Source organism: Phyllopteryx taeniolatus, chromosome 17 (genome assembly GCF_024500385.1).
Source record: "Phyllopteryx taeniolatus isolate TA_2022b chromosome 17, UOR_Ptae_1.2, whole genome shotgun sequence".
Lineage (NCBI taxonomy): Eukaryota > Metazoa > Chordata > Actinopteri > Syngnathiformes > Syngnathidae > Phyllopteryx > Phyllopteryx taeniolatus.
Window position 1 is genome coordinate 16,063,592 of NC_084518.1, and position 22,650 is coordinate 16,086,241.

At 41.2% G+C, this 22,650-nt stretch overlaps 2 protein-coding genes and 1 long non-coding RNA gene across 4 annotated transcripts in view; 1 reads left to right on the top strand and 2 right to left on the bottom strand.

The window, feature by feature from the left end:
* Positions 1-1,785: 1,785 nt before the first annotated feature.
* On the top strand, positions 1,786-9,401 carry lrrc32 (leucine rich repeat containing 32). Of its 2 annotated transcripts, XM_061751681.1 has the most exons (4): positions 1,911-2,107; positions 3,521-3,614; positions 5,986-7,092; positions 7,201-9,401. In XM_061751681.1, the coding sequence occupies exons 1-4, from the start codon at positions 2,061-2,063 to the stop codon at positions 7,831-7,833; spliced, it is 1,881 nt and encodes a 626-aa protein (XP_061607665.1). In that variant the 5' UTR covers positions 1,911-2,060; the 3' UTR covers positions 7,834-9,401. The 2 variants fall into 2 exon arrangements, with proteins under 2 accessions (XP_061607666.1, XP_061607665.1); XM_061751682.1 differs by having other exon boundaries at positions 1,786-2,107; positions 5,986-9,401.
* Positions 9,402-9,697: 296 nt separating this feature from the next.
* On the bottom strand, positions 9,698-12,915 carry LOC133467393 (uncharacterized). Its single transcript, XR_009785211.1, has 3 exons — positions 12,489-12,915; positions 11,537-11,616; positions 9,698-10,037 (listed from the first exon to the last, which is right to left on the bottom strand). It is a non-coding gene; the product is annotated as an uncharacterized LOC133467393 (long non-coding RNA).
* Positions 12,916-13,857: 942 nt separating this feature from the next.
* Positions 13,858-22,650, bottom strand: part of jade2 (jade family PHD finger 2) — a 61,868-nt gene continuing 53,075 nt past the window's right edge. The window contains 3 exon segments of the mRNA XM_061751527.1: positions 13,858-19,534; positions 19,747-19,892; positions 21,262-21,375. Of these exon segments, the coding sequence (XP_061607511.1) occupies positions 18,896-19,534; positions 19,747-19,892; positions 21,262-21,375 (899 nt within the window). The 3' untranslated portion in view covers positions 13,858-18,895.

The window sequence follows — 22,650 nt, forward strand, 5'->3', positions numbered from 1 at the left end:
GATGTAATGAGGAAACACCAATGTTGCTTGTGTGAAGCCACGGACCAATCACAGCCTGCCTGAATGGATGTGTGCGTGGTCTCTTGAAGCATCATGCGAGCGATGTCTCAACGTGACTCGTAACTGCGCTTCCTATTCATTTAAAAAGGAAATATGGAAATTCAGCTATTTTAAGGATGAAATTATTGAAATGATTTGATTGAAATAGAAAATCAATGTAAAGCACAAACCATAGAACTAAAATGGAACAATTTAATTTAATCATAAGGTTTTTTTTTTTACTGCGTCACTGATGGTGTAGTGGTACACTCGCCTGACTTTGGTGCAGGCAGCGTGGGTTCAGTTCCCACTCAGTGACGTTGTGAATGTGAGTGCGAATGGTTGTCCGTGTCTATATGTGCCCTGCGACTGACTGGCGACCAGTTCAGGATGTAGTCCGCCTTTCGCCCGAAGTCAGCTGGGATAGGCTCCAGTGTCCAGTGACCCTAACCAGGATAAGCGGTGTTGAAATTGGTAATGTTTTTTTTTACTATTCACATGCAGTGGAAAGGAAAGACCACCAGGGGGCAGTGAGGCTCTGCCTCCCTTGCCTACCCTGACCGCACGTCAATGAGTATTTGTTCTTTGATTTTTTGTGCCGAAAAGCGACATTCCCGCTCTCTCCGCTTGCTGACGTACCGGAAATGACTACGTTTGCCTAGCAACGGGCGATGCGCGGGGCTTTTTCTCCCGTTTGTAAAAACCTAACTAAACATATTATATTGCGTTTCTGTCGCAGAAAATAATCATACAGTAATGAATTCTTTCAAAGAATCCCCCTTTTTTTGTCTGTCCCTCAAAACAGAATAAAAACGCAGATTTGGTGGGGACGTGGGGGCTAGGCATGGCCTACCAGTGGTGTGCTGTGAGGCCCTTCAGACCCAAAAGCACTGACCAACAATTACAACTTCATTAAATTATTTATTTATAGTATTTATTATACTATTATTAATTGCAATGTGAATTAATCACAATTTGACATTATTTAAAATGTGAATTTATTAACTTGGCTCTTAACCTAGTGAAACGTGAGGAAAAACTGTGCCAAAATTCAACTGATACAAACCAAATAAAATATGTATTAATTTATCAGAATAATATTTTTAAATGCATTATATTTTCCATTAATTAAAATGTGAAAGGTTGACATGCCATAATGAAATAACTTCAAAGTAAATGGAATAAATATGTTAACATGGGGATGTATTAAATAAAGTGAAAGTGAAAGGATATAACATTATATAAAATTAACTAAATTAATTTGATGAAAATTCATTTTTTTGCCAAAAATAAATTTATTATACACCTTATTACAAAATTCCAAATTAACTGACTGCCTGCAAAAGCCTCAATATCCCTTTTTACGTGAAGCAAACATCAGTGTGTCTCTACAAAAAAACGTTTTCCTCATGTTCTTTGTTTTTTATTATTACTGTGTCATTTGTGGTGCAAAGCATCAAAGAGTCATGAGATAATCAGGCTCATCGTAAGTCATAAGGATGTGGGAAACAAACGCTTCACATCCCTAAACGCTTGTTTCCAATGTCATTAAAATATCATATAAAGAGCATGTTTTTCTTACAAAGCAAAAGCAGATGTAATCTTTCAATTCTTTGGCTGAAATGCCCCAAATTCCTCCTTGTGATAACGGAGAGAGACGGGGTGCGTCAGGTTTTGATGAATCGGGGTTATTTGCGGAAGACATAAAACATGTGTCTCCTTGAAATGAGGAATCCAAATGGACTGCCAACCCCCCTTTTAAGGCATTTTCCTTAGAAGAGAGGGAAGGAGGGAGGGGGTCTGCAAAGGGAAAGGAAGGGCTAGGGGGGTTGGCCCTGCAGGATGTTCTCACAGGATGCTGGAACAAGCAGTCCAAGCCAAGCGGCGTGAGGAGGAACAAGGGCAAAGAGTCAGCTGAGAGGAGCATTGGCGATTCCAGTGGTCGCGCGGTCGCTGTCGATCTGGTTTTGAGGTGTCGGAAGGCGGGCTTGCGCGCACGAGCGGCTGAGGATGTGAAATCGATGTGGTCAGGACACGCAGCAAAGACTGGTCGTCTGCTGGGAGTCAGGTACATGTTAGTTCTGAAATGTGTGACATAAGAATGTAAAACGTAAAGTATTGATAACTTATCATAAATACAGGTCGATAATATACAATGTCTAAGATTCGTGCTCAATAAAGAATTAAAGGGTCAAAGCAAATTGACGGATACTTGACTTTACTGGGACTCCAGCCCAGAAACTTGACTTTGTTCGTGGGCAGGTCTTGGACTTGAGTGAGATTCAATCTCCCAAAGACCTGAGACCTGTCTCAGCATCCAGCTCAAAGACCACTCGACAGATGCTCTGAACTGTTTTAAAAACCTGAAACTGCAGTTAAAAGACTTGAGGCACAAGAGTCGGAACTTGACTTGGACTTAAGCGTAAAGTCTCACGACTAGATTTGGAAGTGAGTTTAAGACTTGAGCTTTGACATGGACTTCGTACTTGACTTTTGACATGAATGCAAAGATTTGTCTTGACTCCAGCTTGGAGAATTAGGACTTGAATTTGACTCGAGTTGAACATTTTGAGACTTTATCGCGACTCCGCTGCAGAGATTTGATGTTCACTCGAGACTCGACTTTGACTGCACCTCAAATATGGTTCTTGACATGAACTTGAAAGACTTGAAACCTGACAGGTACTCAAGCTTGAAGACCTGAGACTTGCCTTGGGCTCTTCCTCAAAGACTTTGTTGAAGGTTTTGTGACTATTTGGACTCCACTTCAGAGACATATCGGACTTCAAGTCAAATATTTTATACCTGACAGGTATTCAAGCTCATACGGCACTTATACTCTGATACTCTTAACTTGTTCTACTCTGTCTCGCTGCTTATTTTATTGCTCAATAGTGCAATTACAATTACTACTCTACTGTATTTTAATGTTGGTCATGATGCTGGTACTTTCTGAGCTAAGTATTTTTTTAAGTGTTACTTGGCATTAAAAGTTGGAGAACTACTGCTCTACTGAACTTTGTGAAAGTCCGCTTTGCATGAAGCAAATTTAGTTTTTAGGCAAATGAGCAGTTTTGGTTGCATTTTGTGTACACGTGCACCTCATGCCTACGGGCATGGACTGCAACTGCGGAATAATGACTCGCACATTGGCAAACGTGAACCTGTTTCAGAGATATTTTGTTCTGTTTATCACTGAGTTACAAAGTATATTTTGTCAAAAGAAGACGTAACACTGTTAGATCAAATAACAACACAATGCTCTTTGGTTTTATTTGCAAAGTCACTGGCTTTCTGTAGAACCAGTTTTTAACAAGAAACCCCCCCAAAAAAGACTCTGTTGTTCACGAGGGTATAAATAGCTCAGTCATAGGTCAGCGCAGGTTTACTTCCTCTCGGCTTCCTTTGCGAGGGCCATAACACTTCCAGTACGCATCCTGTGCCTGTGGATGTGTCCACTGATGATGTCCTTGTCCCATAGCAACATGGCTGCCTTCCCGCTGCTCTTTCCGCTTCTGGCCGGCTGCGTGGCGGCGGCGGTCCACCCTTCCCGCCATCATCCTTCGTGCCGCATCGTAAGTAAAAGTTACTCCCTTTCTAGTGTGTGTTCAGTAGAAGCACATTCCTTATGTTTTAATATAAATAAATAGCGAGGGGTGGGTTTATTTGGACAGGTTGCGCATGGCAACGGGGATGAAATTCCTAATCTTCTTGAGCGGTTTCATTTATTGACTCCACACTAGAGATACTCCTGGTGGATGGATCACGTTTGGCTTTTTGGCCCAGGTTCCCAAATACATACACCCCTTAAATTAGTGACACTAGTCGAGTGGTGTTGTAATTGTGTGACTACTGGGAATCTAAGTCAGCCCTCCTCCTGTTTTATTCATGTTCTAAGGAAATACTCAAAAGATTTTCTGATAAGTGACGAGAAATTGAATCACGGGTGGGTCATAAGTGAAACAAAAGTTCATGTTGAGTAACTTAATCATGAGTCAGGGTGATAAAAAGAAAGTAAAAAAGTTTTTTTGAAAGGTTTCTGGTAAAGAAATGGCAATGACAGAAGTTGGGAATGACACTGCAAAGAACAGTAGGACAGTGCCCCAACCCGAAACTAAACCCTAACCCCCTAAATAACCTGAATAATAAATAACTCAATAATAACCCTGATGACTAACCTAACCTTACAAACCGGAACACGAAACCAATGCTGACCCTTAACCCCCACCCCCCTAAACCCTATGCACTGTCAGGGGTTAGGGTTACGGGGTTTTACATTGGTACAAACACTCGTATATTGTGTATATTTTTAATAGATATTATTCTAGATATTAAAATATACTTACCATCCTCCTGTGCATAGTAGAGTTTCAAGTTGCACTTACGGATGTAGCGCCGAACTGTATTTACTAACATTGGTTTTCTGAAGTGTTCCTGAGCCCATGTGGTGATATCCTTGACACATTGATGTCTGTTTTTGATGCAGTGCCGCCTGAGCGATCAAAGGTCACGGGCATTCAATGTTGGTTTTCGGCGTTGCCGCCTACATGCAGTGATTTCTCCAGATTCTCTGAACCTTTTGATGATGAAATCCCTAAATTCCTTGCAATTGTACGTTGAGGAACATTGTCCTTAAACTGTTCGACTATTTTCTCACGCACTTGTTCCCAAAGAGGTGAACCTCGCCCCATCTTTGCTTGTGAATGACTGAGCAATTCAGGGAAGCTCCTTTTATACCCAATCATGGCACCCACCTGTTCCCAATTAGCCTGTTCACCTTTGGGATGTTCCAAACAGGTGTTTGATGAGCATTCCTCAACTTTCTCAGTCTTTTTTCCCACCTGTCCCAGCTTTTTTGGAACGTGTTGCAGCCATACAATTCTAAGTTAATGATTATTTGCCAAAACAATCAAGTTTCTCTGTTTGAACATAAAATATCTTGTATTTGTAGTGTATTCAATTAAATATAGGTTGAACATGATTTGCAAATCATTGTATTCTGTTTTTATTTATGTTTAACACAACGTCCCGACTTCATTGGAATTAGGGTTGTACTAGAAAAAGTTGGCTTGGTAAAATATGGGACCTTTAACCCCTCACACCCACTTTGAGACACATTTTCAAATGTTTGTGTTTGAAACTCCAAAAACTCTATAAAATGGGCACTCTGAAATTCACTTGCTTGTTATTTTTGGAAGTTACCCACCCCAACCACTCATCACCTTTGGTTCAAAATAAAGTAAAAACAACCAATCAATGCCCTGTGATAGAAAATGCAGAACAGAAAATGAGTGAATGGGTGGAAGGAACAAGCAATCAATGAACATGCTAACATAATCCACTTAAGAATCTTTGACCTTTTAGGTATTCCATAAAGTTCACTCAAATGCAGAGAGGACGTTTTACACGGTAGGTAGTCTTTGTTTACATCAGCCTGTAAGCAATGAGCAGCTTTTTATCTAAACCGCAAGTATGCGGAGAATCTGAAAGTCCTTAGTGAGAAATCGGAGATGGAGGCAGTTTTATGGGCGGTTTTTGGACCAAAGGGGGGCGACGGGTGGGTGGTGGTGGTGAGTGGCGGATGGTGGGGTTCCTCTGGCCATATGTTTCTGATTATAAACTCAATAGGTTTAAAATATATATCTTGTCCCAAGGGGTAGAGAGTTATCAACAAAGAGTTACTTTTTAATAATAAAAGGTACTTTCTTTTGTCGGTACTTCTTACTGGAATTTCCTTCTGGATTTATCTGAGAGATCTTGGCTCAAGGAGATGAGAAGCAGTCGTATGGTGTTATGTCTCTAAAGAGCAAAATAACAGATTTAAAGAGAATTTAGGTTTTCAATGGACCGATGGCCTCGTAAATCAAAAGTACACTTTGAACATGTTTTGGTATTTTCTCAACATGATCCCACCAACACGCTGTGTGTGTTTGTCTGCATCGGCAGGTGGGCACGAGCGTGGTCTGCAGTGATTTGAGCCTCACCAGTGCCCCCGCTAACCTCCCGTCAGGTGTCCAAGTGATGGACCTCTCACACAACCAGCTGCAGAATCTCAGCCGTGACACTCTGGCTGACCACATGGGCCTCCGTCACCTGGACTTGCACTCCAACAAGATCCACTTCATTCAGCCGGGACTTTTTGAAGCCATGAGTGACCTGAAAGTCCTGGATCTGTCCGGGAACCGTCTCAACGTGTTTGCTCTGGCTAAAATTAAAATCGGAACGCTTTCAGCCGTGGAGTCTCTGGATCTGTCCAGTAATGGCTTATACACCGGGATGTCTGACTTTTTTCTCAATGATTCTCCTTCGCTCGTGGAGCTGTCACTGAGCAGCAACAGCATCACCAAGATTGCACAAAACACTTTCAACGGCGCGTTGTCCCTGAGGAAGATCAGCCTCCACAACAACATCATTTTGGAGATCGAAGACGGCGCCTTCGACTCTCTTGATGGCTTGAGCGAACTGGACTTGTCCAAGAACTCCATCGCTTGCATCACCGACTTCAATCTCAGTCATCTGAGAGCATTGAACCTCAGCAGGAACAGCCTGGAGCTCTTCCAGAGCTCCAGATCGGCTGAGCCGTACCACCTCGCCTTTCTGGATCTGAGTGAAAACAAATTGCCTTACTTCCCGCTGCTGCCCACGAACAACGCTATCCGGCATCTGGACCTGTCGCGCAACCGCCTGCAGAGTGTCGACGTAATGGACATGGCTGACACAAAGATGTCAGAGACAGTTTTGAAGCACCTGAGACACTTAGACTTAAGTTTCAACCAGCTCACAGGCTTGCCACAGTCCTTCTTTAACACTATGACGTTACTGGAGGTCCTGAATGTGAGCAACAACTGTATTGTCTCATTTTCTGTCACTGACAAAGACCTCCTTCCCACAGTGAAGATTGTCAACTTCAGCTATAACTCCTTACAGAGACTTTCCCTCAGGGAAGGCACTCTGCAGGCGTTGGAGGAGCTCTTCCTGCAAGGGAACGACCTTAGCACCCTGGCACATCAAACCTTCCAGAGACTTCCTAGTCTGAACCTTCTGCAGCTCCAGGTGAACAATTTACGAGTGTGCCCCTCGGAGACAAAACCAGACCAAAATCCTTCAGGTTGTGTCTCGTTCTCTTCTGTTCCAAAACTGAAGTTCCTTTACCTTTCTCAGAACAATTTGAAGATTTTGCCGTACAGGGCATTCGCCAACACCCCTCTCAGCCTGCTGGACTTGTCCCTCAACCCCGGCTTGGAGATGCACCAAGACTCCCTGGTCGGTCTAGAGCACTCCCTGGTCCAGCTCTTCCTGAGGGAGAATAACATCTCCATGCTGAACAGGGACATGTCGTCACTGAGGAGCCTGAAACTTGTCGACCTGTCCACCAACCACCTGACCAGCCTTCCTGCATGGAACCGAGAGTCGTCCATCGAGACCCTCAACTTGCAGAACAACAGCCTGGTCACACTGGAGCATACCACCATGGCAGCGCTAGAACGCTCGCTGAAGACACTCTATGTGGGCGACAATCCACTCAGCTGCTGCGGAAACCTGGACTTAGTGCGCCTGCTGCAGCACTCAGCTGTGGTGGTGCCCGACATTGAGGCGGCGACATGCATTCTCCGTGAGGGCTTGGAACCAGTCAACATTGAGAAGGTGACTTGGGAAATGTGTCAAGGGCGAAAGAAAGCCAAATACATCGTAGTCATCGTCGTGATTGTGTTCTTGGCAGTGATCGCCTTGGGACTGCTGGTGAAATACTGCAAGTCAAGGAAGCGGAAGCGCATCCGAACATTTCGTGCATGAAAGATAAGTCACTTTGACTAAAGCGGTGTACACACATAGCGATTCTTAAGATCTTAACCGAATTTTAAAATGCGAGAGACGGCGTTCACCACACACATAGGGATTTGTGGTTGTAAATATTTTTAAACATTTACGATCGTGTCAAGATAATATTTTAGACACATCCAATAATCAGGATTTAGCTTACATTGATCGGAAATGGATGAAACATTTTTAAATTGTGTGTGCCCCACTTAAATTATGGTGGAAAACAATTTAGAAGGTATGTATTTTTAAAAGTCCAGAATACTTTCAATCTTGTGTCAGCACCTACTGGTCATTTGAGTTTACGTTTTTTTCTTACAAATTTAACATAGCACAAAGACTGGAATTGAAGGATTGATAAGGAATAGAAGCGTGCCACGCAATTTAGAGCATGAAGGATAATTTAGTTGGCATTCAAACTCAAACTTTGACTATAACGGGGTACACTCACATAAATTTTTAAATGCGAGAGACTTCAAATCAGCCAAACTTAGTGTCGACCCCACACAAGGATTTGTGGTCATAAATATTAAACAGGTTTAAAATTTACAATTGACAGCCCCAACTGTCTTCCGAGTAGATCAGGAAGGGAAAATCAATCTTAACACTCCCACACCACAGGATAATCCCTCAAGACAACCTTTCAGAGTCATCCAATAATCAAGCCTTTGCCGACTTTGATCAGAAGGGAAGAAAAATCATTCTTAACACACCACAGAATAATCAGTTAGGATAACCTGTTAGAGACAGCCGATAATCAGTCCTTTGATGACTGTAATTGGAATGGGGCAGATTGCTCCAATTCGGACCGATTATCAGTACGTGTGTAACCCGCATAATAGATTTTGACGGAAAATTTTACTTTTAACAGTCCAGAATACGTAAATTTTCTCCCAACATCTCGCGGTTATTTGAGCGTTTTTGAACTATATTGAATCCAAATATGAAATCAGTTTTATGGTTTCCATTTTAATGGCGACTCAGAAATGTTCGCTTTCTTATTGACTTAGCATAAAGAATGGAATTGAAAGAGTCCCTTGCCCGGCGTTGTTCAAAACAAATGAAAAAGAGTCATCAAATTGAACACTTGGAGAAAACGAACGCCTGAGTGGACGTTTTGAACTAGCGGTTAGCTAGTCTGGACTCAAGCTTGAAAACAAAGCTGAAAACAAAGTTAACAACACTACAAAATATCATGAAAAAAAAATGAGTGGATGAAGTCTGATGTCATAATCGGACTCCGGCAACCCATCCTCTTAAGACTCTTTAAGTAGTTTTGCACTTTACGCTTCCTCTTATTTTTTGTGTGATCTGTGAACACTAATGACAAATTTAAAAAAATGTTGTATAATTTATTTTTTATAAAAGTCAAGATGGAGATTTTAATATACTACTACTGGACTGAGCACTCGCAATAGCCCAATAACTGTGACACTGTTTTACAATGATGGAACACTTTTGTACCAAAGATTATGATGATGAAAATAAAAGATATTAATGTATACACTGACAATATGTGATTAAACGTAAACGTGCACACTTTATTCTTTTCTAGTCAGTTACTGAGACAAACTAGCCCGGCTCGTACGACAACGCTTGGTGCTAATGTTAGCTCTGGTGTCTGTGCTTGCTTCAACATGTTTTGAACGAAGGTAAAAGTGTTTAGCATTTTGCACACAACCACGCTCTTTGTTTGTGGAAGCTATCATGGTTGCTAACTGACTAACTGTTGAGTAAACAGAAGTGATACTACGCGCTACGCCAACGTAAAAAAAGGCTCGTTTAAGGAGCTGCTTCATCATAGGGAAGCAGAGATGGAATCTAGTCTATTTTTAGCCATAATGAACACAATCAAACGTCTAGACTTTTTTTTGTTTATGTCGCTCTCACAAGTGGTTTTAATCTGTATATACGATCTGTAGAGTAAACACACAACTGTGTTTATTAGCAACACAACAATAAGTAATAACGCTAATAATGATAGTTACAATGATAACAAGAAGAAATGTTTGAGTCAAAATCCAGCAACGTGTTTACGGGATAGTTCGAGGAGGTTTGGAAGAGGCCCTGGGGGAGGTTAATTGGAAGCAGGCCACACTCACTCACTTTCCTGGTCCATGTTGTTCTCAGTAAGCTTGCCGGTGACTCATGGTGACGCTAAGCAGTCCACTTAAGTCCTACTGAGATAATTTAGAAAAAAAAAAAAAAAAAACAATTAAAGAACTGTGACTACAAAAGAACTTACAAACAAACAGCAATCCAGAACAACTGAGGGTAAACTTTTTAGTTGGTAATTATAAGGTCGATGCATGGGTTATTCCAAAACTGGAAGACATTATCTGTCCCACCGTGACATTTCAAGTAGACCTTGCACAAAAATACAGAAACATGTACGCTACTTCTTTTGTAAATTATAGTTGTCTCAAGACAAAACGTATTCAAAGTATATAGGTTTTAAATAGTACTAATTATACTCTAAAGCTCTGTCTCATGACATATACGCAACCGTGTCCCGAAAACCTTTTTAGCTATCTAGAGGAGAAACAAAGGAAGGGGTAGGTAGACCTTTCTCGCTTCTATTTTTCGTATCTTTTCAATGTTTTTAGTCTTAATGGTGTGTGTCACGCAAACCAACGTCACCCTTTTACTCATATTATCAGAAACAGTCATAATAACCTCCTTTTTTTTAATTAGCAAAGCTTTCTCTTGATCAGTTAGCATAGCAGCTAACACAGCTAGGATGTACTCTTTCTTGAGCTAGAACTCTAGCATTAGCATTGATTTTAAACCCGTTACTTGCAACCCTGTTACTGCGCAATACTAAAATTACGTTAACTTTCAAAAGTGGCAGGACGGATTCTGAAGTGTTTCTGGCAATATTATCTGCTCATATTCAGCCAAATGCTTTCAGAACTCATTGCAGATGGACAATGACCGGAAGTAATTTTTTTCTAAGGCAAAATACAGGGAGTGTTATGCACTGGCTAACCTGAATCTGATTGAGCATTATTTCAAATCCATTGCTGTGGTGTTTAACCCAAAAAGAGGAGAATTGTGCCGATGTCCCAGTATTTATGGACCTGACTGTAGGTCGGACCGTGGTTGGTAGATTAGGTTGGTACACTACTAGGTAACAGAGGTAAATCATTACTTTGTAGGCAGTTTTTGAGTTAGGTAGGTACTGTAGGTAGAAAGAAGGGGAGGTAGTTAGCTGGATAGGAAGAAACTTGTTAGACATCTGTCTAGGTTGCTGACTAGATAGGTACTGTGCTGGATGTTTGGTACTGGTTCGGACTTGGTGTAGATCAGTGAACATGCATCCACCAGGGGGCGCTGCTTTCCATTTAAACAATGGTCAGTTGTCCACGAGCGTGTCCTCGAGTCTCCACTAGATGGCGCTCGATACATCAGTGTGTATTTTTAGCAGAGATAAGCAGATCAGGAACAACAATGACTTGAATGACTTCAATTTCACACCGACAGGCTTTTAGCATTCAGCACAATTGCACTAACACAAGCACGCACGCACGCACATCCCCCCCTTCCCTCCACCACATACACAAAAACTTAATTGGCTTTACATGGATGTGTATTTACTGCTAAACAATGCACGGTACACTACCAGGCTCATCATTTCTTTTAGCAAGGTCTGACAATGCAACAATATTATAATACTTACAGTTTTTAACTATATAGTTGACTTTCCTGGAATTGGCTGGTGACTATGCCCAAAGTCAGCTGGGATAGGCTCCAGAATCTCTGCCGCAACCGTCATGAGGAGAAAATGGACAAATGGATAACAACCTTTAATATCTATTTCTATTTGTTTAGGTTTGGATTTTTATCTAAATTATTTTTTCTCTGAAGTTTGTCATTTTGATCAAAATTATTTTGAATGATTTGTTTTGTTTAAGTTGCAATTTTATTTTACATTTTTAGTTGAGTTGTTAATATGTGCACTGTGATTGGTTGGCAACCAGTTCAGAGTGTACCCCGCATCGCATCCAAAGCACCTCGCGACCCTGATGAGGAAAAGTGGCACAGAGAGTAGATGAGTGGATGGATGGGTTTTGAAGTAAGTGTTGTTAATTTTATTTAAATTATTTTGAAATATATCTAATTAATGTTTTTCATTTTTATTGAATTATTTTAAATGAAGTTTGTAATGTTATCATAGTTATTTTTATTTTATTTATTATTCTAAATATTTGTACATGTTTAAATTATTTTAAAAGAAGCAGCTCAGAAAATGCATGGATGGATGGATGATTTAAAAAAAAATAATATATATATATATATATCCATTTTAAATCGAACGTGTTTAAAATGTAACCTCATTTCATTAAGTTCATAGTTTTAATTTTAATACTAAATATGATTGAGTACAGTATTTTATTTTTCATCCAAAATTGATAGTCACATGAATGAACGCACAAACAAAAACTGATAAAAACATAACCACCTTATTTAAGAACTTTGTGAAATATAATTGGAAGAATGGAAAATAGAAAAAAAATGCTGCAAAAACAGTTAACGAGATAATAAGCAGATGATTGTGTGTAGACGCACAAAGCAGCGTGTGTTAACTCAGCATGCATGCCTGTGTGTGCGTGTGTGTGTGCGTGCGCTACCCATTGAAGGTGACTTTGCCTCCCTTGCTTGCCTGAGCCTCTCTTAAGAGCACACCACCTCAACAATCTGACTCGAGGAACCATTTCCCGACACAAAATGGTGGCAATTATCTGTTCCTGGGTCAAACTGTCACCATCGTTATACATTTTTAAGTAACTGCATGGGATTTCAACTCAGATGTAAACACGACGGTAAAAGTAAAATAGAGTAAAACTACTCACCCCTGGAAAACACAGACAGGAAATGGCATCTTTTAAACATAGCAGAAACAAACACAAGCTTTGTGATATTTACGTCATTGCATTTATTAGTCTAATAATCATTTTGTAGAATACTAATAATGTTAGTTAACAGAATTATTATTTTAATTATTAAAAAAATGAAATAGAAACAAATATAAAAAATAAATGTAATAGAAATATATTAGTTAAAACGTTCTATTTAACAGAAATTAAAAAAATTACTGATTAAAAATATATTTAAAATGTTACCATTTAACAAAATATATTAAATATTTAAAAGCATTATTTAACAGAAATATAGTGATTATTAAAAATATGTAATAAAAATCATATTAAAACTATAAAAGATTAATTTAAATATCTTATTTTAAAACAGACACAAACGTATAGAATAAGTAATATATTATATATATATATATATAATATTATGTATATTATTATAATATACACATATATAAATATATATATATTAATAAATATGAAAATATATAGTTTATTATTTTTTATCAAATATAAAAATATTATTGAATAAAATATGAAACATTTAAGAATATTATTCAATATGAATATATTGAATATTTAATTAACAAGGCGGCACCGTTAGCACATCTGCCTCACAGTTCTGAGGACCGGGGTTCAATCCCCGGCCCCGCCTGTGTGGAGTTTGCATGTTCTCCCCGTGCCTGCGTGGGTTTTCTCCGGGCACTCCGGTTTCCTCCCACATCACCAAAACATGCAGGGTAGTTTGATTGAGGACTCTAAAATTGCCCTTGGGTGTAATGTGTGCGCGAATGGTTGTTTGTTTATATGTGCCCTGCGATTGGCTGGTGACCAGTTCAGGGTGTACCCCGCTTCTCGCCCAATGTTAGCTGGGATAGGCTCCAGCATGCCTGCGACCCCTGTGAGGATAAAGCAGTACAGAAAATGGATGGATGGATTTAATTTAAAACATTTTTACATTTTTATTTAACAAAATATATTAAAACCTCATTTGACTATTAAGGGGCACATCCGCAGACGGCACGCACCTCCACCTTTTCGAGCTAACATCGTATATGGACAAATACATGTCCATAAAGGTGTGCTCGGATGAGTGCGGTGCAGAAGAATGTCAGGGTAGGCGGTGTGGGAGTACACAGAAAGCACTGCTTTTATTGGACTGCAATGGACCAGACCGGGTGGGACGCCACCAGGTAAAAGGGGGATTGAGGGGTTGGGGGCCAGGGAAGATTGGCAGCCATGGTTAAGGCAACACACAAAGAGCATGCAGATATACAGTCACAGAGAAAGGACATTATCATATTGCTTGTCAAAGTCTCGCTCCAAACATCCAAATTGTACAAAAAGGAAGAAAATAGGCTTCTCGCACTAATGAAAAATACACGTTTGTTTGTTTTTAAAGTTGTCCCTCCCTCCTACAAAGAAGACTCTAATACAAGAAAATAAATATAGCAAAAAAAATGTCAGAGAAAAATAAAAAATAATTTAAAATAGCTCTTTTTTCTTCTTTTCATATATGTTCAATAGTTCTCTTTGCTATTCACAAATGGCACAACATTCTTTTGAAACAAAAACAAGACAGAAGGATAAAACCCCTGCGACATTCATATTCACGTGTTGAAGAAAGAAGATTTTGATGCAACAGATTGATAAATTATTATGATTTTTTTTTAAGAAGAGTCAGATGCTGATCTGGATTCACACCCGGTTTAAACACAATCTGGATTCTGGTGCTGAGGAAGATGACACTTTCAATGAACACAAGGAGAAACTCTGCTTGTTTTAAGCCAATAAATGCTGAGAAAACATTAAAACCCTCCTGTTATGTTTTGGGTCAAATTGACCCTTTTGAAAGTTTGACAATACAACCAAAAAGCAGTTTTTCATTTTGAAACACCTGCTTGGCTTAAAATTACTATTAACATATCACTTTAGCATCATAAAACACTTTTAAAGGCAAAGAAAAGTATTTTTTAAACAATGTCTATTGTGACTTTATTTTGGTTTGTGACACTTTTGGATCATTTATCGCACCTTGGGACAAAATAGTCCATTTTAAAATTGAACAAATAAAATAAAAAGAGTTTTTTTTTTTTTTTTTTTTTGGATACTTTTGGATAGGTAAAACTTGTATTGGGTCAAAATGACCCATTTAAAAATCAACCAAATCCAACTATAAAAAGTTAAAACTAATTTTCCATCAATGTTTGGTGGAATTTTTTTTTCCATTTTTGACACTTTTGTATAATTAATAATACTCTGGGTCAAAATCACCCATTTTGAAATCTAACAAATACAACAACAACAAAAGTTAAAATTAATTCTTAAATAGTGTTTGTTGGGACTGTCTTTGCTGTTTCAGACCCTTTGGAAAAATCTAAAGTGGAAGAGGTCAAAATGACCCATTTAAAAAACAAACAAATACAATGAAAAGGTAAAATTAATTTTCAAACAATATTTCTGGGGATTTTCTTACTTTACTCGGCACTTTGGGATCATTAAAAGCACACGGATCAAATTTACCCCTTTTAAAGTTGAAGAAATACAATTTTAAAAAGTTGAAAGTAAGTTCATTCAGTTTCTGATACATTTGGATCATTTATGGTGGCTTGGCTTAATATGACCCATTTAAAAATCAAACAAATTCAATAAAATATTGTTAAAATTCTAATTTTAATCAATGTTTATTGGGATGTTTATTCATTTTGCACACTTTTGGATCATTAAACATGCCCTGGGTCAAAATGACCCAGGAGCAATATCACTGTTGCTGAGAAACAAACGTAACAGGAGGGTTAAGTGCTGTTTTAAGGGTTTACTTTAGGTGCTCTCACACCTGTAGTTGGCTTTTTCTGGTCAGAACCAGTCAGTGGGTTTGTAAACTTGGTCCACGGTCCCCCAGGGTTCGGTTCGTACAAATACTGAGTGTGCTAAAACACATCCTTATGTCGCTGTCTTCTCTGATTGGTCAAGAAATTTAAGAGGTAGCGGGGTTCGTAGTAATAAGTATAACACAAATGTCGTGCCGTTTGTTGAGAACTTTAATAACTATGTGGACAAGCTAGGCTAGGCTACAACACACCAGCAAATAGCCTCATTCGCTACCAAAACGAGGCATAAAATAATAAGCATGCATGACAACATGCTAACTGTTAATATGCTAACCCAAAGACACACCCTTAAGTCTATGGTCTAATCTTGGTTTACATGCCACCTTTAGCTATGTTTTTGGTAGGACCTTATCAATAACATCTAATCCATCATCCTGCTAGCCGCTGATGCTATTGCTAATGTTGTTTGTAACTGGGCCGAACTAGCTGATTTGGTCCTGCTGAACCGGACCCAGGGGGAAAGCCAACTGGATTAAAGCAAAGGGTGCTAGTGGTAAAAGCACCTTTAGGCTAAACAGTGCTGAACCCTTTATTTTAAAACCTGAAATTTTTAGTTGATTAAAGGTAAAATTATGCTAAAGTGAAAGGCAAAATGAACTTATAATACCACTTTGTGCCTCGGGGGGGTGGGCGTGTGGGTGCGGTTGAATCACCAACTTGGACCAGTTGATGTAAAAAAGCTTAAAATAATGACATTAGCGTTTCAACCATAGACGTGAACAGTAGACAAGCCATCGCCCTGTAGCTGCCCGACTAACCAACGTGCCTAGGTAGCGGCCACTTTAGGGAGGTCGACGTTCCGATAGAAGGCAATGGCAAGGAAACTGAAATTAAATCGAAACTTGCTCAATTCTCAACCGATTTTCATGAGGGTTACTCCTTTGTCAACGCCAACCAAAGCGTATGCTATCAATACACAATATATGAAAAAAAAAAAGCACATCAAAAATGTTTTCATGTGAAAGGGACTCCCAGTTTCCTTGTCGTTATTGTACGGTGTTTTATGCAACCGTATGCAGTAAAATGTACCGACATCCTTGTTCTTTTGATTTTCTTGCCATCTACGCACATGGAATGCGCTGTTAACTTCGACCTCCCTAGCTTAGCGTAGCCGTCAGGACGGAGCTCAAAATGGGTGTCGTATCTACCAATACATATCTGTGGCATCAACAGTGTGTGTGGGGGACATTTTCTGGCAAAATGCTGCCCCCTACTGATGACAGGGTGAAAATGCAATTGTATATTCAGAAGTGCCATCAAATCATTTATCAGTCCACATGTATTATACCTTTTTTCCCTCCATTCACCATTGTTGTGTCTATTCCCAAAATTACTTTCTTTAGGTTTCTGATTAAATTCTAGAGCGCCACCTGTTGAATGCGTTTTCTATCATGTGGACTGAGATTTCCGTTTTTAAAAACAAGTGTCCCATGTGGAAAACTACGTAAAAATTGAAACTGAACTGAAAAAAAGATCGGAATATGATCCGAACTTCAAAGCCAACAGCGAGTCCAAAGTAGCTCACGACACATAGCTTAGCATCTACTTCACACAGAAGGCAAACACCCCCTGTCTACATTACGCTAGGAAGCTAGGATGCTAGGAAGAAGAGGGCGTGGTCGCCACACTGTAAATATTGTATGATAGCGGTTTGTGTACACTAAGAAGACAACGCGCTGGGTAAATTCGACTCTATTGACCGCCTACCCCACCGTGTCGCCTCGCTACTACGAAGTATGATCTTTGCCGTCTACTTGGAAAGAACAAGCAAACGTCTCAGGTTGTCGTTCTCGTTGCTAGCAGTAATAGTAATAACAATCGCCTCCTCTTGGAAGGACTGCATACCGGAGTGTCGGGCGCGCACACGAGAGCGTCAGGAACGCACACCGGTTCTTCAGGAACGCATTTGGGAGTGTCAGGATCGCATTCGGAAGCGTCGGGACCGCATACACGAGCATCAGGAACGCATACAATACGCAGCACTCATGGATATGCTGTTGACACGCATATCCATGAGTGCTGCGAGCATATACGGGAGCATCAGGAACGCATTTGGGAGCATCAGGAACACATCCGGGAGTGTCTAGAGTATACGCTCTATAGCCGACGCCTGGTCGCATATTCAAACCCTGTAACACCAAACCTGCTTTAAGTGAAAATGTATGATCAGTTCAGCAGCAACGTGACGATAACCGCGTCGGATTAGTGGAGCGACCAAAAAAAAAAAAAAAACCAGGAAGTGAAAACTGGGCCGCGCAGCTGATTGGTCTCGGCGTGGTGGTCATCTGACCACACCGAGCGCTCAGTAGTTGTCCAAACGTGGAAGTTTCTCGACATACACACGTTGTTTTCTTTATATATGTATATATTTATTTATTTATTTATTTATCTATTTATATAGCGTTTGCTAGCTGAACCTTAATTTCTATGCAAAAAACAAAAACAAACGTAGGTCGTTTTATCGAGACATTTTTTTAAAATTATTTTTCTTAAAACCCCTGAGATAATTACAGACGGCCTTCGGTCCAAAAACAGCAAAGTCTTTTTTTGAACGCACAAATTGTTGGACAAACTTCTTCGATGGTACATGGGAGTTTAGCCGTATTAGCCTAGCCACGTCATCTGCTGGCTAAAGTAATGGAACGGGAAATCGGATATGCTAAATGCTGCCCTCTAGAGGCTGCTGACTGGCACTGCTTAATGTTGAAAACACAAAACTTTGTCCGTACATCCTTCGTTCAGGCACTCTAAAAATGATTAAGGTGACACATTCGCATTGATTGTTATAAGTCAGATTGGGCGACGGCTGATTGGTTGGTGATTGTTTGGCTTGGGGGGGGGTGCGACAGAAGGCACAGAGTTTATTCCAGGCAAACAAATGGAATTTCGAATGAGGAAGAATGTTTTCGTTCGTTCTTTGTTTTTAACTCCAACTGCTGTTCTATGCGGAAATGACAAAGCATCTTTTTATTTATTTATTTTGTTTTTTTGTAAACCAGCCAGTGCTAATATCGCTACTTGCTTGCTAGTTGTGCTTTCAGACGCCACCTGCTATTCAAAGACCCTGAAACCAACCTCGGTAAAGATATTTAGAAGAATGCCCCAAAGACTACGATGACTAAGTCTTTTAACGCACAGAAATTGGATAAAAAAACGGACGCCTGTTTCCTATTTCCGCGGTGAGACGCAAGGAGGCTAGTAGCTACATTCAAAGAATGCTCAGGGCACAGGTGGAGCGAGAGCGCTCACGTGTGCGCGGGGCGTTCAGGTTCCTTAGGACGCCATGACGCTCCGCCTCAGCAGGTCCTCGTTCCCGGAATGCAACTGCGCCAGGCGGAGTTTGCGTGCTCCGCCAGGGCGCCTGTCCAAGTCGCTCTGCTCGCCGTCAGAAAAGTAGCCGTCGGCGTGGAGCAAACGCTGTTCCTTTACCTCGGACGCCGTCCCACCGCCGCCTCGCCCTCGGGATTTTACTTGGCGGGACATGCGTAGCCGCGGGGACGGAGCGCCGGGCGTCCGCCCTGACATGACACCGTTGCTGCCCCACGGCTTGCCGTCCTCAGAGATGTGGCAGGAATCCATTTTGGAGATGGGCGGCTGCAGGTCTGAACTCCTGGTGTGGTGAGGGTGGTGGTGGTGGAGGAACCTGGAGGAACCTCTTGACCCCTTGCGGGCAGCATGCTTTTCCTCTGCCCCGCCACCCACCCACGGGCTCTTGACAGTAGAGGCACCAGACCCCGAGCCGGCAGACAGAAGCGTCTGCGGCGGTGGCATGGTGCCAGAGGCGTGCGGGTGTCCACGGGCGCGGGGCTTGCAGCTGCCCCGGGATTTGCGGCCTAGCTGGGGTGTCTTCCACGTGGACTCCATGGAGTTTTCCATCATCAGATTGAGCAGGCTCTCCTCGCCCTGCAGGAGCTGCAGGACAACCAGGAAAGCGCTGTCGTAAAATGAAAATGGCACACTTCCTGTCTTTTCAGGCATTGCTTCTTGAGACTGTTTTTGTGACTCTATTCATGATAGACATATCGACCAAATGTCATAATCCTAAAGAAAACTGGCTTTGGGGGATGATTCATGGCTTTTGAGGAGCATTTCTAGTCCATTTAGGGATACTATTGAATTGTTACCTGGTCGGAGAGCAGGCTGGCGCTCTTGTCCTGGTGCTGTGAACCCAGAGCCCACTTGCTGAGCATGTCGTCGGCCGTGATCTGCACTGACTCAGCCAGCCAGCTGTCGAACAACGAGTTATCCAACGGGAAGGACTTGGACAAACCTACAGATACAAAACAACATTCAATATAAAAAAATAAAATAAAAAAAACCGTGCAGTGAATTCTGCTTGCGCTGTGTAAATCGTCAGGAATGATGTGCCAAGTAGGACAGCAGGAGGTGCTGTTTGGGTGCCTTTGACACCACTGATCCTCCACACAAACAGATAAACACACACATTTGTTTCCATGACGCAGCATGCCGTTGCAGGAGGTGAGGGAGGAGGAAAAATGAGGAGGAAGGGAAACACGCCACCGTGGAAATCATGTGATGCATGTTTTTCTACCACATTACATAGTTACAAATAAGTAATGAATGAAAATTGACAGGGTGTTACATGATTTTTTGGAGAACTGCAGAGCTATGTGTCTACGCTTGCTGGAATTTGTGCCTGCCATAGAGGGGCATCAGCTACCACACTCATGCTTACCATGCTTACCCCACCCCCTCTCCGAAAAAAAGAAAAAATAATTTCTGGCTCCTTTTAAAAAAAAATTGTTATTATGAAAGCTCCAGACCCAAGTGCAGAGACTGGCTGGTACATTTATGTTCACCAAGACATTCCCAAAGTCTCATTCTTTGAAAAAATAAATAAATAAAAATTGTGAGCATTCCAGAGCAAAGTGCCCATACCTACTCAGATAGTTGCCTGCCCAAGAGGGCCCTCAGGTGGGACACTCTTGCTCACCAAGACCCCCTGAAGTCTGGTTCTCATGCGAGCTCCAGACCAAAGTGCTGAGGCCCACACTTACCTGGATTTTTACCTGCCCAAGAGGACACTTTGGGGGGGACACTCAGCCAGACACCTCCAAAGTATGGCTCTTTTTTAAAGGACATTTTTTTTCTTTCTTTTTTTTTTTTTTTTTTTTACAAATGAGAGCTCCAGTGCGACGGGCCCAGGGTTAGGGGCCTTGAGGGGGACACTCATGCACACTCAAAACCCCAAAAGTCAGATTTTTGTGAGAGCTGCACAGCGACCCACTTATGCTTGCTCACCCAGACCCGCAAAATCTGTTTTCTTTTTTTTTTTTTTTAATGAGCTTTATGGCAAAGTGCCCAGGCCGGCTGGGATACTTATGTCCACCAGGACCCCTCAAAGTCTTGTTCTTTAAAAAAATAAAAATAAATAAAAAACAATTTTGAGAGAGATCTCCAGAGCGATGTGCCAAGGCCTGCACGGATTATTGCCTGCCCAAGAGGGTGCTCAAACTGGGACACTCATGCTTAACCAGACATGCCCAAAGTCTGGTTTTCTTCTAGATTTTTGTCAATGAGCGCTCCAGGGTAAAGTATCCAGGCCCACTCTGACTATAACAAAAATAAAAATAGTATTAAAATAATTCATCAATATACAGTGCAGACGTAGAATGTACCTAGCTCTTTAAGCAGAGGGTCACTGTCTGACTTCCATCTCTCCTTTCTCTTGCTCTCCTTTCCTGCACTCTGCTTCCTTTTTCCTCCTCCTCCTCCACCTTTCTGGACTCTCTCTGCGGGAGACACATATAGATATACTGTATATAAATTATAGTATAGATCTTGAGTTAGTTTTTGGCGGTACGGTTGACGACTGGTTAGCACATCTGCCTCACAGTTCTGAGGACCCGGGTTCAAATCCCAGCTTCGCCTGCGTGGGTTTTCTCCGGGTACTCCGGTTTCCTCCCACATCCCAAAAACATGGATGGTAGGTTAATTGAAGACTCTAAATTGCCCGTAGGTGTGAATGTGAGTGGGAATGGTTGTTTGTTTATATGTGCCCTGCGATTGGCTGGCGACCAGCACAGGGTGTACCCCACCTCTCGCCCGAAGATAGCTGGGATAGGCTCCAGCACGCCCGCGACCCTAGTGAGGAGAAGTGGTATGGAAAATGGATGGAGTTTATTATTATTCATCCCTATAAATTAGTTGCTAAATGTTTGTCAAGTCCTGTACACTAGTTATTGATGTGCACCTTTGGAAGCTTTTAAGGAGAGGAGACATAAGGGGAATGTGTGATCAAAAACATACAACTGTTTACTTGGATCAAAGTGGACGGTAATAGCCTTGAGCCACATGCTGCTTCATCAAGTTTGAAAACATTGTTTCTTTTTCTCCATTGTAACAGTCTCTAATCTCCTGTAACCGAATTTGGTCAATATTCTCCCCATTTTCTTGCTCTTTTAATTTCCCTAATCTGATCCTTTTCTTTTGTGTGCATTGCAGCTCAGCAGGAGGAGGGGGGGAAAAATTGTCTTTTTGGGGTTTTCAAGGACAAGAGTGGAAGATTTCCACCCCCTGCGGCTTGTAATCTGTGAACACATCCAACCACATCAGCAGTGCTTTAAAACACCATTTTACAAGCTTTTATGTGCATTATTTAAGGCCCCAGCAAGCGGTGCAAAGTTCCTCTATCTAAGGACTCATAAATCCCTGTTTAGGGTGCTTTCCCATACTCAAAAATTTGCAGGCGTGTTCAACCTGGTCAACATGTACATTTGGCAGGGCTTGCATGGCGTGATTGCCTATAATCGCTCCCCTGGACTTTTTTGAAAATCCAGCCCCCCGAAGTCAGTTTCACAAAAAGCTTCGTAGACACGTCTATCATGAGTAGACCCACAAAACATTCTCACAAAATCATGTCGGAAAAGACACAGCAAGTCTGCCATTTAAAGCAGCCATTTTAATCTCATTTTAGACATTTCCAGGATCCTTTCATAAAACGGGTTTTGTCTTTAAAACAGCCCCGAGGCCACCTTCACATAGCAACATGAAATTTGGTAGAGATG